This window comes from Electrona antarctica (assembly GCF_951216825.1).
Source record: "Electrona antarctica genome assembly, chromosome: 11".
In the NCBI taxonomy this organism is placed as follows: Eukaryota; Metazoa; Chordata; class Actinopteri; order Myctophiformes; family Myctophidae; genus Electrona; species Electrona antarctica.
In genome coordinates this window covers 10892237-10907791 of record NC_136792.1, presented here as the reverse complement: position 1 = coordinate 10907791, position 15555 = coordinate 10892237, and the positions used below count along the sequence as shown (strand labels likewise).

Here is a 15555-nt window from a genome sequence, read left to right as displayed (position 1 = left end):
TGGCATGGAATGGAAACAAGCCTGGTTTTATCTAGCATCAGTATTATAATGACTCAAATATTAAATAATAAGGACATTGTGGTACTGCAGCTAAAACTGCTTTCAAAGTCCAGAAAGAAATGACAAGGACTGGTTATATCAGAGTGGTGATTGAGGAAACCATTAGAAATAAGTTTGAGGGACATAGACAATATGATAAATGATAAATAAATATTAAAAACAGTTTTAAAATGTATGTTATTTCTGCTTTAAACCCTAGCTATATTACAGGTATATTTATATGTCCACTATTTCCCCAAAAACTCTTTGCTCCAAAAATAGCCCCGTCGACAAGCGTGTCGCGTTGTGACGCACTGTGAGCTTGTAGTCGGGCTATTTTCCCCCGAAGGCTCGCCCCATAATAGGGACGCCCAAGGGTTCATGTGGTTAATGGAGATGAGCTGTATGTTTTAGAGAAAAGGACAAGGTGTGCTGCGTGCTGCAGCACAGGAGGTGAAACCCTGAGATGCCCTTGACTGGATCTGAACCTCTGCTATAGCTATGAGATGGGGAGGCATCTCTAATTGACAGCTGCGGAGAAGAGTGTCATCGCTGCACCAAACATCCACCTCCTCAGCTCATCAGGCTGACTTTAAACAGCCTGTGAGAGGCTCAGTATTAGGCGTTGGGGGGATTTTCCCTGCCATTGACGAGTGGCAGCCGGGTCAATCAGCGAGTAAATAAATGATTGAATGTATTGGCTGGTCCTCGACGGCCGAGGCTACTCAATCGATCGGGGCGCATCGATCCGTAGGTAGTCGGCGTCAATGAGAAGCAGCGCACTGTTTAAATGAAGAATTGAAATGAAGACCTGATTGGCATTATTTGGCCTTTAGCTTTGACTTGTTTACAAATGAGGCTTCACCTCACATTAGCGAGGCCCCCTCTTGCCCGTAGACCCGAGTGGAAGACCCCCCCATACGCTCCGCAGAGCACATGATGTGAAAATATTTAAACATCATATAAGGATAAACTGAAAGAAAATCACTTTTTTTGAGAGAGTTGCACAGAGTTATATACAAAGGTGCTGTCGGTGATGCGGGATTTGGGATCGCACTGGAATGGTTGGCACACCACGCCCCCCGAGGCGCCGGCCACGCCCAGACTGTCTCCAATTGGCTGGCTGTTTCCAGAATGTATACTAATAACGTGCCATCCTTAAAATAAGAGTTTATAATGGATAGAGATGGACATCATCATTCTTTTTTACGCACATTTAATTCAGTTCAGTTCATGTTCATCTCTCTCTCTCTCTCTCTCTCTCTCTCTCTCTCTCTGTCTGGAAACAGCTAGCCAATTGGAGACGGTGTGGGCGCGGTTTACACTCTAGCAGCGCCGTTGTGGCATGCCAACAATTGCATCTACTTTGACACGTTGTGAGCTTCATGTAGATTGGCTATTTTAACTATTAAAAAAAAAAATCTAAATTGTAAAAAAAAGAAAGCAAAAAAAGGCTAAGTAGTTTAGATATTTTGTCGTTAATTTAATTATGGTCGTGAAAATTATCTTTACATATAACGTTCTGATATAACTGCTGACACCCATAGGCAGTATATTTGTCAAGGGCTTGTTGAGAAATATACATTCATTCATTTGGTCCGGAGTGTATGTCGGTTACATTTGGACACACTCCCGAGTTAAATGAAGCTACTCTTTCAGTGTAAGGAGTTAAATGAAGCTACTCTTTCAGTGTAAGGAGTTAAATGAACCTACTCTTTCAGTGTAAGGAGTTAAATGAAGCTACTCTTTCAGTGTAAGGAGTTAAATGAAGCTACTCTTTCAGTGTAAGGAGTTAAATGAACCTACTCTTTCAGTGTAAGGAGTTAAATGAAGCTACTCTTTCAGTGTAAGGAGTTAAATGAACCTACTCTTTCAGTGTAAGGAGTTAAATGAACCAACTCTTTCAGTGTAAGGAGTTAAATGAACCTACTCTTTCAGTGTAAGGAGTTAAATGAACCTACTCTTTCAGTGTAAGGAGTTAAATGAAGCTACTCTTTCAGTGTAAGGAGTTAAATGAAGCTACTCTTTCAGTGTAAGGAGTTAAATGAAGCTACTCTTTCAGTGTAAGGCGGCTCGGGGAATTTCACTCTTGCACGGCAGCCTGTGCACGCCGGGGGACACCTATAATATAGTGCAATTGAATTTCAACAGTCTCCCCTTCAACAGCAGCGCTCATATATAGTATAGTCTAATCTCCTTCACAACCCAGCAGAGAAGAAAGGAAGGTCCAACGGGTCAGCACGTTGTGGGAAAAGTAGAGCAGAGCGAAAGCGACGCGCGGAATCAGAGAAAGACTTTGGAGATTAAGCTCGGGACTTAAGTCATTTAGACCTGAGGCTGATTGAGAAGTCTTCTAAATCCTAACAGTTTTCTGAAAAACCTGTTTCTGTGTCGGTGGTGCTCAACCTGTTTCTGTGTCAGTGGTGCTCAACCTGTTTCTGTGTCAGTGGTGCTCAACCTTTTTCTGTGTCAGTGGTGCTCAACCTTTTTCATGTCAAGGACCCTGCAGAATTATCTGTGTTTGGCTGCAGACCCCCATCTGAAAATATGTTGTTCCATCCTAGGGACCCTCCCCAGAAGCAAAGATTTTAGTTAAAAACGCTCGCTCTGAAATCATGTTTATTCAAAGATTTGCGCCACGATTTTAATTTTTTTTCAAAAATAGCAGTAATCTGCTATTTTTCAATAGCTTAGTATTGTAAGTATAACATATAGTGATTAAAACACCAAAAAGGGGTTCCCGTCCTGAATTGGTTAAAGGTGAAAGACTCCCCACCATTTGGACAAGGACATTGGCTTTGGTTCCACTGGGTTCCAGTGACAATGGCGGCTGGCATAAAGCATTATTAATGACCAAGGAAACTGGCCTTCAGGCTACGCGTTAATTATATCACTGGAGAGAGAGCTGGGGGAGAGAGAGAGGGAGAGAGAGAGAGAGAGAGAGAGAGAGAGAGCACATGAGGGGCGGGGCTCTGTGTGTGTGCGTGCATGCGTGCGTGCGTGCGTGCGTACGTGCGTGCGTGTGTGCACCACACTTTGTGTATTTTACATTGTTAAGCCATTACTGTCCTCATTTTGAAGGGGAAGCCTGCTGGAATAGCTTGGTGATAGATTTATTTTAGAATGTCACCCCACACACAGACCCTGTCTGCACAGTGTTTAGCTTTCTGGGGCCACGTTTAATTTCTGTAATCAAATTGTAGCCATCTTGTTTATGCCAGCTATAAACCAGTCCTCAAGTTTGTCCTCTGTTATACTTTTTACCTTTTTTTCCCAACTCTAATCAAGTGACGGCTCCAGACAATTGTGACTGGGGGTGCTATGGGGGGGCTGGATATTTAGAGGGGGGGCTAATGAATCTTGGTTTACATAGAAGTCAGTCAATTGGGCTTGTTTTGAGGGGGGGCTAAGCCTCCACCAGAGGGGGCGAAAGCCCCCCTGGAGCCGTCCCTGTAATCAGGAAGGGAGATAAGCGACGTTACATATAGGGATGTCCCGGTCACATTTTTTGGATCCCGATCCGATTCCAATCGTTTGATTTTGAGTATCTGCCGATACCGATTTTTCCCGATCCGATATTTACATTTTTTTATAGAACACTTATGCCATATCACAATAGTACATTATCCAAAATCAGAGACAATATCCAGTCTAATATCATGATATGGATTGAAGAAAAGTGAATGACGTGTAGGCTCACTCAATGACTCCACACCCACCACTGACGTCACGTTTAGATCACAGTTTTATTCTTAACAGGTTGTATATCTAGGCATGTGGTTTCTATAAAAGAGAAATTGAAAAAATAAACAGCATATTTACATACCGGTAATCACTATGCATTCAAGCGTATCAACCTAAAATCACTGATCTACAAGATCTCACATAATAGGCTTTGAGTGGCAAAAAAAATCTATCAATAGTGCCAAAAAAAACACAAAATACAAACGAGGCTTAAAGCACGATGCATCCTTAAAACCCATTTTGGGCGGGAACCCCTTTTGGTGTTAGCATTATGTTATGCTTTAGCTATTGAAAAATAGCAGATCTACAAGCTCATAGCGCACCACTCGGTGGCGCGCTATGAGCTTGTAGATCTGCTATTTTGGAAAAATCGAAGAACGACTGACATAGAAACAGCTTTTTCAGAAAACTGTCAGGATGTAGAAGACATTTTTAGAATCTGATCTCAGGTCAAAATGGGTTAACAATAAGATCAAACATAAGCATGAAAACATTCACCTTTACATAAACCAAACATGGACACACAACCTCTCACAACAACATACTGTGTGGCTTGATTAACTGAATTAACTACACCTGCTGGTGTCACAGCCACCACTCTAGGGGGGAGGGGGGAGTGTGGACTAAACTCAATGGCCTTTTTAACAGGATAAAATATTGATACTAGGGATCTCCCGATCGTCCCCTGATTTTCCGATCATGTGATAGGATCGGGACCCCCCACACACAAAAAAAGAAGAAGAAAAAAATATACACAACATAGAATTACATTAATTCAGTTTTAACGCGGTTTAATATATATTTAAGGACAATCACCACGCTCATGATTCAGCATTGCACATTTCCCAGTAATGCAAATGTGACTTGTGAGTTATAACGGGGAGATAATTTGGTTATAGCCACAGGCTCCTGTTTTCATCATTAAGCCTGCCTTCATTAGCCTACCACCTTCTCCGAGCGCTGGCACACACTTTCAGAGTGTGTGTGTGTGTGTGTGTGTGTGTGTGTGTGTGTGTGTGGGGGGGGGGGGTGACAGGTCCCTCGGCCATGCACAACCTTCCGCTTGTCTCTGCGACGTAGCTTTGTCACGGTGACTCTTTGAAAGGCCAGCGGCGTTCAACACAATGAACCGAATGAGCTGCAGTGACGCTGAACAGACCAGGAGACACAGAGACACATGTCAACTGTCTCCAACTTAACTGATATGCATCTATCTATCTATCTATCTATCTATCTATCTATCTATCTATCTATCTATCTGTCTATCTATCTATCTATCTATCTATCTATCTATCTATCTATCTATCTATCTATCTATCTATCTATCTATCTATCTATCTATCTATCTATCTATCTATCTATCTATCTGATGTATGTTTACCCCAAAATGAAATGAAATGAAAATGTGGCGCAAATATTTGAATATATATTCTTTCACAGCGAGGGGGGGGGGGGGGGGGGGGGACAATCCCTGTATCCCTGGAACAATTATTTTCAGATGGGGGTCTGCGGCCAATTAGCCTACATATATATGGGGGTCCTTGACATGAAAATGTTTGAGAAAGACTGACATATAGACATGTTTTTTTTCTGAAAACTGTCGTGATTTAGAAGACATTTTGTAGAATCTGGTCTCATGTCTACATGGGTTAATGCACCCCTGCGCTTGCCTTTCGGAACTCCTTTCTGGAGTTCATGGAGCATCACAGGCCTCTCGTGTATAATATTGCTTAAACTGAAAGCTCTTCTCTCTCTCCCATGATGCAGTGTTCAGGGAGCCCTACACGGTGCGTGTTGCCGACCAGCGCTCCATGCGGGGCAACGTCGCCGTGTTCAAGTGCCTCATCCCGGCGGCTGTCCAGGAGTACGTCAGCGTGGTGTCCTGGGAGAAAGACACCGTGTCCATCGTCCCAGGTAGGACCGCCTCGCACTCCACATATAGGGCTTCAAGCAACTAGTCGACTAGTAAATCCACTAGTCGACCTTGTTGGTAGCCTAGTTGACTAGTATTTTTTATTATTTTATTTTTTTTAGGCCTCAAGTTCAGGTAGATATTACCAATGTACACAGTTTTTAAATGTAAAAATATTTATTTCCATTTTTTTCCATTTTTCTTTTCATAATAGGTAGTTAAACAACTAGTTGACTAGTTGACTAGTAAACTAGGCAACTAGTCAACTAGTAAAAATGACTAAGTGAATGCCCTAGCTCCACATACTGCCTATACACCTATACTCGGACGGCTGTGGCTGAGAAGGTAGAGCAGGTCTTCCAATGATCCCTGGGTCGGCGGGTCGAATCCCGGCTCCTCCTCCTGTCCACATGTGGAAGTGTCCTTGGGCAAGACATTGAACCCTGCACTGCCTCCAATGAGTCGGTCGGTGTGAGCTCGCCACCATTGGTGTGTGAATGTGGGAAGTGAGGACGCTGGCGTCGACTGTTCGCCGCTTCACCTCCCAATGTATGAATGAATGAACCATTGTAAAGCGCTTTGAGCACTTTGGAAAAGCGCTATAAAAATGCAATTCATTATACACAGTCGCACTGCAGCAACCACAACATTAGAGAAACCTCTTTTTATGGCTGTCACGTTTTCTGCCAAAATGTACTTAATAGTTCTGTTCTGATGGTGGTGTGCTTGATCGATCTATTCTTTGGGGGTGCATCTTTAGCCTTTAACTTGCTGGGTAAAATGACGGAAGCGACTGGATACAATTTGATTCCGATATGACATTAATTATTATTAGGCACGTTCCCAATGTGTCGCACAGTTCATGCAGGTATTTTTATTTTATTTTTACCTATACCGGGTAAAAGAGATCCCCCCCCCCCCACACACACACACTGGAACCAACTCTGGTCTGCAGTGACGTGTCAATGTTTGTTTGTGATGGTCTGAACCACAGAGCGGCCGTTAATCAGCCTTAATCTGTTTTGTGGTGACACTGTCATCTCCCATTTTGTCAGTGTGTGTGTGTGTGTGAGAGAGAGAGAGAGAGAGAGAGAGAGAGAGAGAGAGAGAGAGAGAGAGAGAGAGAGAGAGAGAGAGAGAGAGAGAGAGAGAGAGAGAGAGAGAGAGAGAGAGAGAGAGAGAGAGAGAGAGAGAGAGAGAGAGAGAGAGAGAGAGAGAGAGAGAGAGAGAGAGAGAGAGAGAGAGAGAGAGAGCTTAATCAAATGAAGAAAATGGTCCAATTATTCAAAATGGAGGCTGATGAAATGGCCTCTGCCTGGAACATCCCCGGTTGCTCATTCACTGACTGACTGACTCCACTGTGGTTATTATTACACGTGTTCCAGGGATATACATCAAGACATTGGGGAAGATGTGAAGGGCGTGTGTGGAAAGAAAGAAAGAAAGAAAGAAAGAAAGAAAGAAAGAAAGAAAGAAAGAAAGAAAAAGAAAGGAGGGAGGGAGGGATCCATAGAGCCCAGTTTGATTCCCGACTCCTCCTGGCTTTGTGTAAAAGAGTCGTTGAGCAAGGCACTGAAGTTCTCCCGAGGAGGATGGTACCTTGTAATGGTGTCCTATGTGTAGGGCAGTGGTTCCCAAACCTATTCATGTCAAGGACCCCCAAAGTGACACTCATTAGCCTGCGGACCCCCCACTTGAAAATAAATGCCAGGGACCGCCATAAGAGAATATCTTTACAGCTCTAGCAGTGACTTTCAACCATTTTCATTTCAAGGACCCCCCGTTTGATATGCAACAGGCTACGGAACCCCATTTTAATGGCATTTCTATCTCTGAGACCCCAATTTAAATCGTAAAATCAATGTTAATTTAGCTCTGAGAGTGTACAAATGGAACAATTTGGTTCCCCTGGGGGTCCCCGGACCCCACTTTGGGAACCACTGGTGTATGGGACCCCCCTCTAAAATGAGACGCTGCATCTCAAGGAGCCATCCTCTCAATATATGCTGACCAAATTCTGACCTTCACCGGCCGGTGGTGTGAATGGGTGGATGTAACAGTCATTGATTGATTTGAAGATTGATTGATTGATTGATTGATTGATTGATTTGATTGAATACTTTATTAGACAGACATGTAAACAGCACTTAGGCTGAAAGGATAGCACACAAACGTCCACGGGACTTGTTTCCATTGTGGTCCTCAGACATTCTAAAGTGATTTAAATAAAAGGTGACTATATAAGTGCAGTCTATTTAACACTTTTACTGCCACGTTCGTTGGAAATGAATCCCATTCATGTGCCGCACTATTGCCGCACTATTGCCGCACTATACTAGTTAGCTCATGGATAAGCAATCATATCGCGGGAGAATCGCGGACCACCCGCGACTAGCGACGGGATCGCAGCCGTCAATGTTTTGATTAGAATTGTAATCTGTGATTTGATTCAGAGAAAAAAGGCTGGGAAGAGTTCGGCCAACTTTGGAGTGAATGAGGGGGGAACCATTATGCTGACGGACCATTGACTTCGGGGTTTGTCGTTGCGCAACACGCTCATTGACAGTAGTATCAGAGTAATCTAGTAAGAGAGTGTCGACACTGGCTTTGACTCCCATTGTAACAATGGAATGCGGAAGTGCTCATTCTATCTCAATGGGATAGTTCCATAGGAGCAATGTTTGGAACTATAGCCCATATAGGCACCCGCTTTGCGGCGAGATCAAAGCGTGTCCCTACTCTCCTACTCTACACTCTGAGTAGTATATAGCAACACAGACACTCATCATAGACAGAGGTCTCCGTTCATGGCTAGAGAGAGAGAGAGAGAGAGATCTCCACCTCCTGCATCGAAACACTCTTATTTGTTTGTAAACCCCATTCTTCTCTGTATTCTCCATTGAACATTGCGATGCCTCTGTGTCTGACTGATGTCTGTGAAGTGGCTCGTCCAGTGCCGTCCACGTGTGTGTGTGTGTGTGTGTGTGTAATCGGTCTGTGCGTGCGTGCGTGCGTGCGTGCGTGCGTGCGTGCGTGCGTGTGCGCAGCGTGTTGACATTTGCTCCAGTAAATTGTGGGGTGTCAGACAAGCCTGTTCAGGTCAGATGATACAGATCCCCCCCCCCCCCCCCGCCCACACACACACACACACACACACACACACACACACACACACACACACACACACACACACACACACACACACATACACATACACACTCACCCTCTGATACTCAGAATCCCCTTTCATCTCTCTCAATACTGAGTGTCTGTGAGAATGTGTGTGCGTGTGTGTGTTTGTGTGTGTGTGTAGTATGTGTGAGTGTTTGTGTGCGTCTTTCTATGTATGGTTCGGTCATTCACATGGGAGAGCTCATTGATCCAACACAGCTGTGGTGAATGCGTATATGCGTGAATGACTGTGTGACTGTGCGTGCGTGCGTGCGTGCGTGCGTGCGTGCGTGCGTGCGTGCGTGCGTGCGTGCGTGCGTGTGTTTGTAAACCCCTAGCCCAAGGGGGGTTTCCAGTCTGGATCGATAAAGCTTGCTGTTGGATTCGCTCCTCTCTTGTCACGGATCCCACAGTGTAAGAACAGGCCAGTCCGTTTGACTGATAGCTGTATGTGTGTGTGTTCGTGTGTGTGCGTGCGTGCGTGCGTGCGTGCGTGCGTGCGTGCGTGCGTGCGTGCGTGCGTGCGTGCGTGCGTGCGTGCGTGCGTGCGTGCGTGCGTGCCTGCGTGCCTGCGTGCCTGCGTGCCTGCGTGCGTGCGTGTATGTCAGTTAAAGCTCAATGGTTGTGCATTATTGATTCACCAGTGGACGTATTCGCTAACTCCAGCTCAAACAGATGCACAGCATGCACGCACGAATGCATGCGCACATGCACACATGCATACTTGCCCGCATAGTGTAGAAGTGGTTCTCTAGCATAATGTATCAGTTTAATAGTAATGGACCCTAATATACTGTAACACACGTAGGTGCGTAGGTCATACATTGTATACTGTATGCTTTAAGAGTTTGAATAATATGTAATTTCAAAGCAACTTAGACACAGTTAGGCCATATACACATTAACACAATACAAAAACATGTTTTTTTGTTTTACCGCAAATTCCTGTATCATATTACATAATATGTATTCATGTTTGTTTTGATTTGACATGCAGTGGTTTGGAGAGTTCTGCCGTTAGATCAACTTGTGGAGTTCAATTGATTTGATTTGTGGCATTCAAATTAAGCAAACAAAAAGAAGAAAAAAAGCATTAGAAACTTGACAGCAATTTCTCTTCACAGAAATCTTTGCAGGGTCTGTCTGTCTGTCTGTCTGTCTGTCTGTCTGTCTGTCTGGGGGGACCACGTTGTCACACTCAGGTCACCATGACTCAGTCATAACCATATAAGGAGTTCACTATATGCAGCTATGCCCAAATATGGGCACGGCATGTGTCGTCACGGCATTGGGTACAAACAAAACGGGGCATGCTCATATATGGGCATAAAAGGGACTCACGGATACATGCTGTATATCTCTGCTGTCGGGAGGAAACCTCATAACTCCAAAATGTTCATTTTTCAGGAAATGAAAAATATACATTTTTCAGGAAATAAAGAAAACCTTATATTTTTAAAACAAAGCAATACAGCCTCATCGAAGTTGGTGTTGTGACTTTATATATTACTTGTGGTGGAGTTAGTTGCTTTAACAGACAGTGTGAGGTTCCAATGGAGTTAAGATGTTTTGTCCAAAGCACTTTTTACTACATTCCATTGGTTCAATATTTTCGAAACAACACGTAAAGGGTGTTCAATAGCACTGATTTATGCCAAAAATCAAGAAAATTTAGTTATGAGGTTTCCTCCTGATAGCAACAACTGTAGCCTATATAAAAGGGCCATAGATACTGATGGTATGCTGACAAAGCTCATCATCATCATTATTATCATCATTATTATTATTGCGACCGCAGGTCACATTTACTATGAAATCGTGCATTTCCCGTCAGTCAGTTGTTTGGTTGGTTGGTTGGTCACCCATATATGGCCATGGTCATGCCTCGTGACATCATTAGGGATGGAGATCCCTGATGTCATCAATATTGGCCAGCAACTCTGTATACATCTGACCTCAAACCCTTAGATCTCCATATATGGAGCTGAGCTGTTCTGACATTCCATATGTTGATCCTTCCCCATCCGTCCTTCCTCTTCGATGTCTACCTTTTGAATGATACCTGTCCATTAACACTCTATTGACGGGCCAAAACTAGAGTTCTCAACAGGCCCGAAAATGAAGGCCCGGCCCTACCTGGGCCCTCATCAAACCCTGTACATTCAAGACACAAGACACTGGACACTGGGCGGTGGCGGCGTGTCCTCTCCTCCGCGTCATCAGTGCCCATACCCGAGGCGGGGTTGGCGAAAGGGCCTTTCTGTGTGGAGTTTGCATGTTCTCCCCGTGTCCCCTATAGGGTACAGTAGGTACCCTCACAAAAAAACATGCAGTAATCCTGGTCTCTAAACTGCCTCCCCCTGGCCAACCGGGGCGCCTGATGGAGGGGAAAGGAACTGGTTGGAATAACGTGTTCCTTCCACGCGCTACGTCCAACCAGGGAAACTCCCCCCTGTCAGGTGTAAAGGAGCGACCTGGACACTCATGTATGAAGGAAGCATGAGTTCAAGTCCGTTGCTCTCCCCAGGTTGGCGGAGGGTGTGTAGAGGCCAGGATCACATTAGATAATTGACACGGGTGAAAAATGGGTTACAAAATCGTAAAAATAAGTAAAGTATATAATTAAAAAAAAGACACTGCCCCCGCTGCCACCCTTAGATCTCCGTATATAGAGCTGACCTGTTCTGACATTCCATATGTAAATATGACATCATCAAACCCTGTACACTCAAGACACGTTCCATATATGGCCAGTACAGCTTTCATTCCATATATGTTGATCTGGAATCCCCATTCCAAAGCCCCAGCGCTCGCTCAGCAGTCTGCCGTCAACGAGGCGGATGCGTGCACGTGACCTCGCTCTTTAGGGCGAGGTCGCTTCTCGCCCTCAGGCGTCGGTTATTATTATTATTATTATTATCGTTATTGTTATTGTTATTGTTATTGTTATTGTTATTGTTATTGTTATTATTATTATTATTATTATTATTACATTTATCAAGTTTTGTGTGCATGAAACATAGTGACTATGGCCGGTGCACCAGGCCAAATTTCCGGGCCCCACCGTGCGGCCCATGGGGGCGTGAAAATTCAGGGGGGGGACTCTACATGTCCTCTGGGCCCGACTCTTCGCGTGGACACCACTTGTTCGCCCATCAGTCCAACGGATGACCCACACTGATTTGTTTCTCTTTGTTTATTATTATTACATTTTTAGGGCCCTATCTTGCAGTTCAAGCATAATTCCACAGGGTGGCAAAAACTATTAGAACAGTGCTCTGTGTACACCTCCCACAGTATGCTATGGGAAACAATGTTTCTGATATAGTGACCTCACGTGGACCCTCACGCACGCACGCACGCACGCACGCACGCACGCACGCACGCACGCACACACGCACAGTTAGATGGCTATACTAGGCTGGATCTGGCTGGGAAAGGCTAGAATAGGGTCTACTAGGCTCTTGTCAGCCCTGTAGGTCCTCACGCTTGAGATGAACCACTGTAGTGTGTACACAGGCCATAGTTTTTACATGAGTTTGGGTGCACGGCCAATAGTTTTACATAGACTATAGTACAGTAATGCCCTGTAGGTCCACAGTATGCTATGGGAAACAGTGTTTCTGATATAGTGACCTCCCGTGGACCCGCACGCACGCACGCACGCACAGTTAGATGGCTATACTAGGCTGGATCTGGCTGGGAAAGGCTAGAATAGGGTCTACTAGGCTCTTGTCAGCCCTGTAGGTCCTCACGCTTGAGATGAACCACTGTGTACACAGGCCATAGTTTTTACATGAGTTTGGGTGCACGGCCAATAGTTTTACATAGACTATAGTACAGTAATGTCCTGTAGGCCCACAGTATGCTATGGGAAACAGTGTTTCTGATATAGTGACCTCACGTGGACCCTCACGCACGCACGCACGCACGCACGCACGCACGCACGCACGCACGCACGCACAGTTAGATGGCTATACTAGGCTGGATCTGGCTGGGAAAGGATGGAATAGGGTCTACTAGGCTCTTGTCAGCCCTGTAGGTCCTCACGCTTGAGATGAACCACTGTAGTGTGTACACAGGCCATAGTTTTTACATGAGTTTGGGTGCACGGCCAATAGTTTTACATAGACTATAGTACAGTAATGTCCTGCAGGTCCACAGTATGCATGCACGCACGCACGCACGCACGCACACACAGTTAGATGGCTATTCTAGGCTGGATCTGGCTGGGAAAGGCTAGAATAAGGTCTACTAGGCTGTACTAGGCTCTTGTCAACCCTGTAGGTCCTCACGCTTGAGATGAACCACTGTGTACACAGGCCATAGTTTTTACATGAGTTTGGGTGCACGGCCAATAGTTTTACATAGGCTATAGTACAGTAATGTCTCGTACAGCCTAGTCCAACCTAGTCCAGCCTAGTACAGCCTAGTCCAGTCTAGTCCAGCCTAGTCCAGCCTAGTGCAGCCTAGTACAGCCTAGTCCATTTTAGTACAGCCTAGTCCACCCTAGTACAGCCTAGTGCAGCCTAGGCCAGCCTAGGCCAGCCTAGTCCAGCCTAGTACAGCCTAGTCCACCCTAGTACAGCCTAGTGCAGCCTAGTCCAGCCTAGTCCAGACTTGAGAAGCCTAGTCCAGCCTAGAGCAGCCTAGTCCAGCCTAGTTCAGCCTAGTCCAGCATATTTTGTTATCAAAAAAGTGTTTTGTTATAAAACTATTGGTCGTGCACAGACATGTAAAAACTATTGCCTGTGTACACAGTGGTTATAAGTGCGAGAAGGTTCAGGACTCACAAGAGCCTATAGTACAGCTTAATAGAGTCTATTAGAGTCCAGTACAGCCTGGTACACCCTAGTATAGCTTAGTACAGCCATCTAAATACCCCCCCTCCTAGTCTATTCTCCCACTAGGCTGGACTAGGCTAGACGTGGGTGTACATGGCTGTACCAGACCCTACTGGCCTCTAATAGGCTCTTTTCGGCTCTAGTAGACTGTGCTAGGCTGTACTAGGGTCTATTAAGCTGTACGAGGCAGTAAAGTACTATAGCCTAGAAATGTTCATGTAAAACTATTGGCCGTGCACACAAACTCCTGTAAAAACTATTGCCCGTGTACACAGTGGTTATTTCAAGTGCGAGGAACTACAGGGCTGACAAGAGTCTAGTACAGCCTAGTACACCCTATTCTAGCCCTTTCCAGCCCGATCCAACCTAGTATAGCCTAGTACAGCCATCTAAATACCCCTCTCTCCAAGTCTATTCTCCCACTAGGCTGGACTAAGCTAAACTTGGGTGTACAAGGCTGTACTAGACTCTACTGGGCTCCAATAGGCTGTTTTCGGCTCTAGCAGACTGTACTAGGCTCTATTAGGCTGTACGAGGCAGTAAAGTACTATAGCCTAGAAATGTTCATGTAAAACTATTGGCCGTGCACACAAACTCCTGTAAAAACTATTGCCCGTGTACACAGTGGTTATTTCAAGTGCGAGGAACTGCAGGGCTGACAAGAGTCTAGTACACCCTATTCTAGCCTATTCCAGCCTGATGTAGCCTAGTATAGCCTAGTACAGCCATCTAAATACCCCCCCCCCCCCCTCCTAGTCTATTCTCCCACTAGGCTGGATTAAGCTAAACGTGGGTGTACAAGGCTGTACTAGACTCTACTGGGCTCCAATAGGCTGTTTCCGGATCTAGCAGACTGTACTAGGCTCTATTAGGCTGTACGAGGCAGTAAAGTACTATAGCCTAGAAATGTTCATGTAAAACTATTGGCCGTGCACACAAAGTCCTGTAAAAACTATTGCCCGTGTACACAGTGGTTATTCCCAAGTGCGAGGAACTACAGGGCTGACAAGAGCCTAGTACAGCCTAATAGAGGCTATTAGAGTCTAGCACAGCCTAGTACACCCCATTCTAGCCTTTTCCAGCCTGATCCAACCTAGTATAGCCTAGTACAGCCACCAAAATACCCCCCTCTCCAAGTCTATTCTCCCACTAGGCTGGACTAGGCAGGACGTGTGTGTACAAGGCTATACTAGACTATACTGGCCTCTAATAGGCTGTTTTCGGCTCTAGTAGACTGTGCTAGGCTGTACTAGGGTATATTAGGCTGTACGAGGCAGTACAGTACTATAGCGTAGAAATGTTCATGTAAAACTATTGGCCGTGCACACAAACTCCTGTAAAAACTATTGCCCGTGTACACAGTGGTTATTTCAAGTGCGAGGAACTACAGGGCTGACAAGAGCCTAGTACAGCCTAGTACACCCTATTCTAGCCCTTTCCAGCCTGATCCAGCCTAGTATATCCTAGTATAGCCATCTAAATACCCCTCTCCCCTAGTCTATTCTCCCACTAGGTTGGACTAGGCTAGACGTGGTTGTACATGGCTGTACTAGACTCTACTGGGCTCTAATAGGCTGTTTTCAGCTCTAGTAGACCATGCTAGGCTGTACTAGGGTCTATTAGGCTGTACGAGGCTGTAAAGTACTATACCTAGAAATGTTCATCTAAAACTATTGGCCGTGCACACTAACTCCTGTAAAAACTATTTCCCGTGTACACAGTGGTTATTCCCAGGTGCAAGGAAATACAGGGCTGACAAGAGCCTAGTACAGCCTAGTACACCCTATTCTAGCCCTTTCCAGCCTGATCCAGCCTAGTATATCCTAGTATAGCCATCTAAATACC

The 15555-nt window shown here is 45.2% G+C and overlaps 1 protein-coding gene across 3 annotated transcripts in view; it reads left to right on the top strand.

The window, feature by feature from the left end:
• dscaml1 (Down syndrome cell adhesion molecule like 1) overlaps nt 1-15555 on the top strand; it is a gene marked incomplete at its 3' end in the record, with an annotated part of 193388 nt that overhangs the window by 28404 nt on the left and 149429 nt on the right. For all 3 annotated transcript variants that reach the window (XM_079514495.1, XM_079514496.1, XM_079514494.1), the window contains exon 3: nt 5551-5697. In XM_079514495.1, the coding sequence (XP_079370621.1) occupies nt 5551-5697 (147 nt within the window). The remainder of the gene's footprint in view (nt 1-5550; nt 5698-15555) is intronic.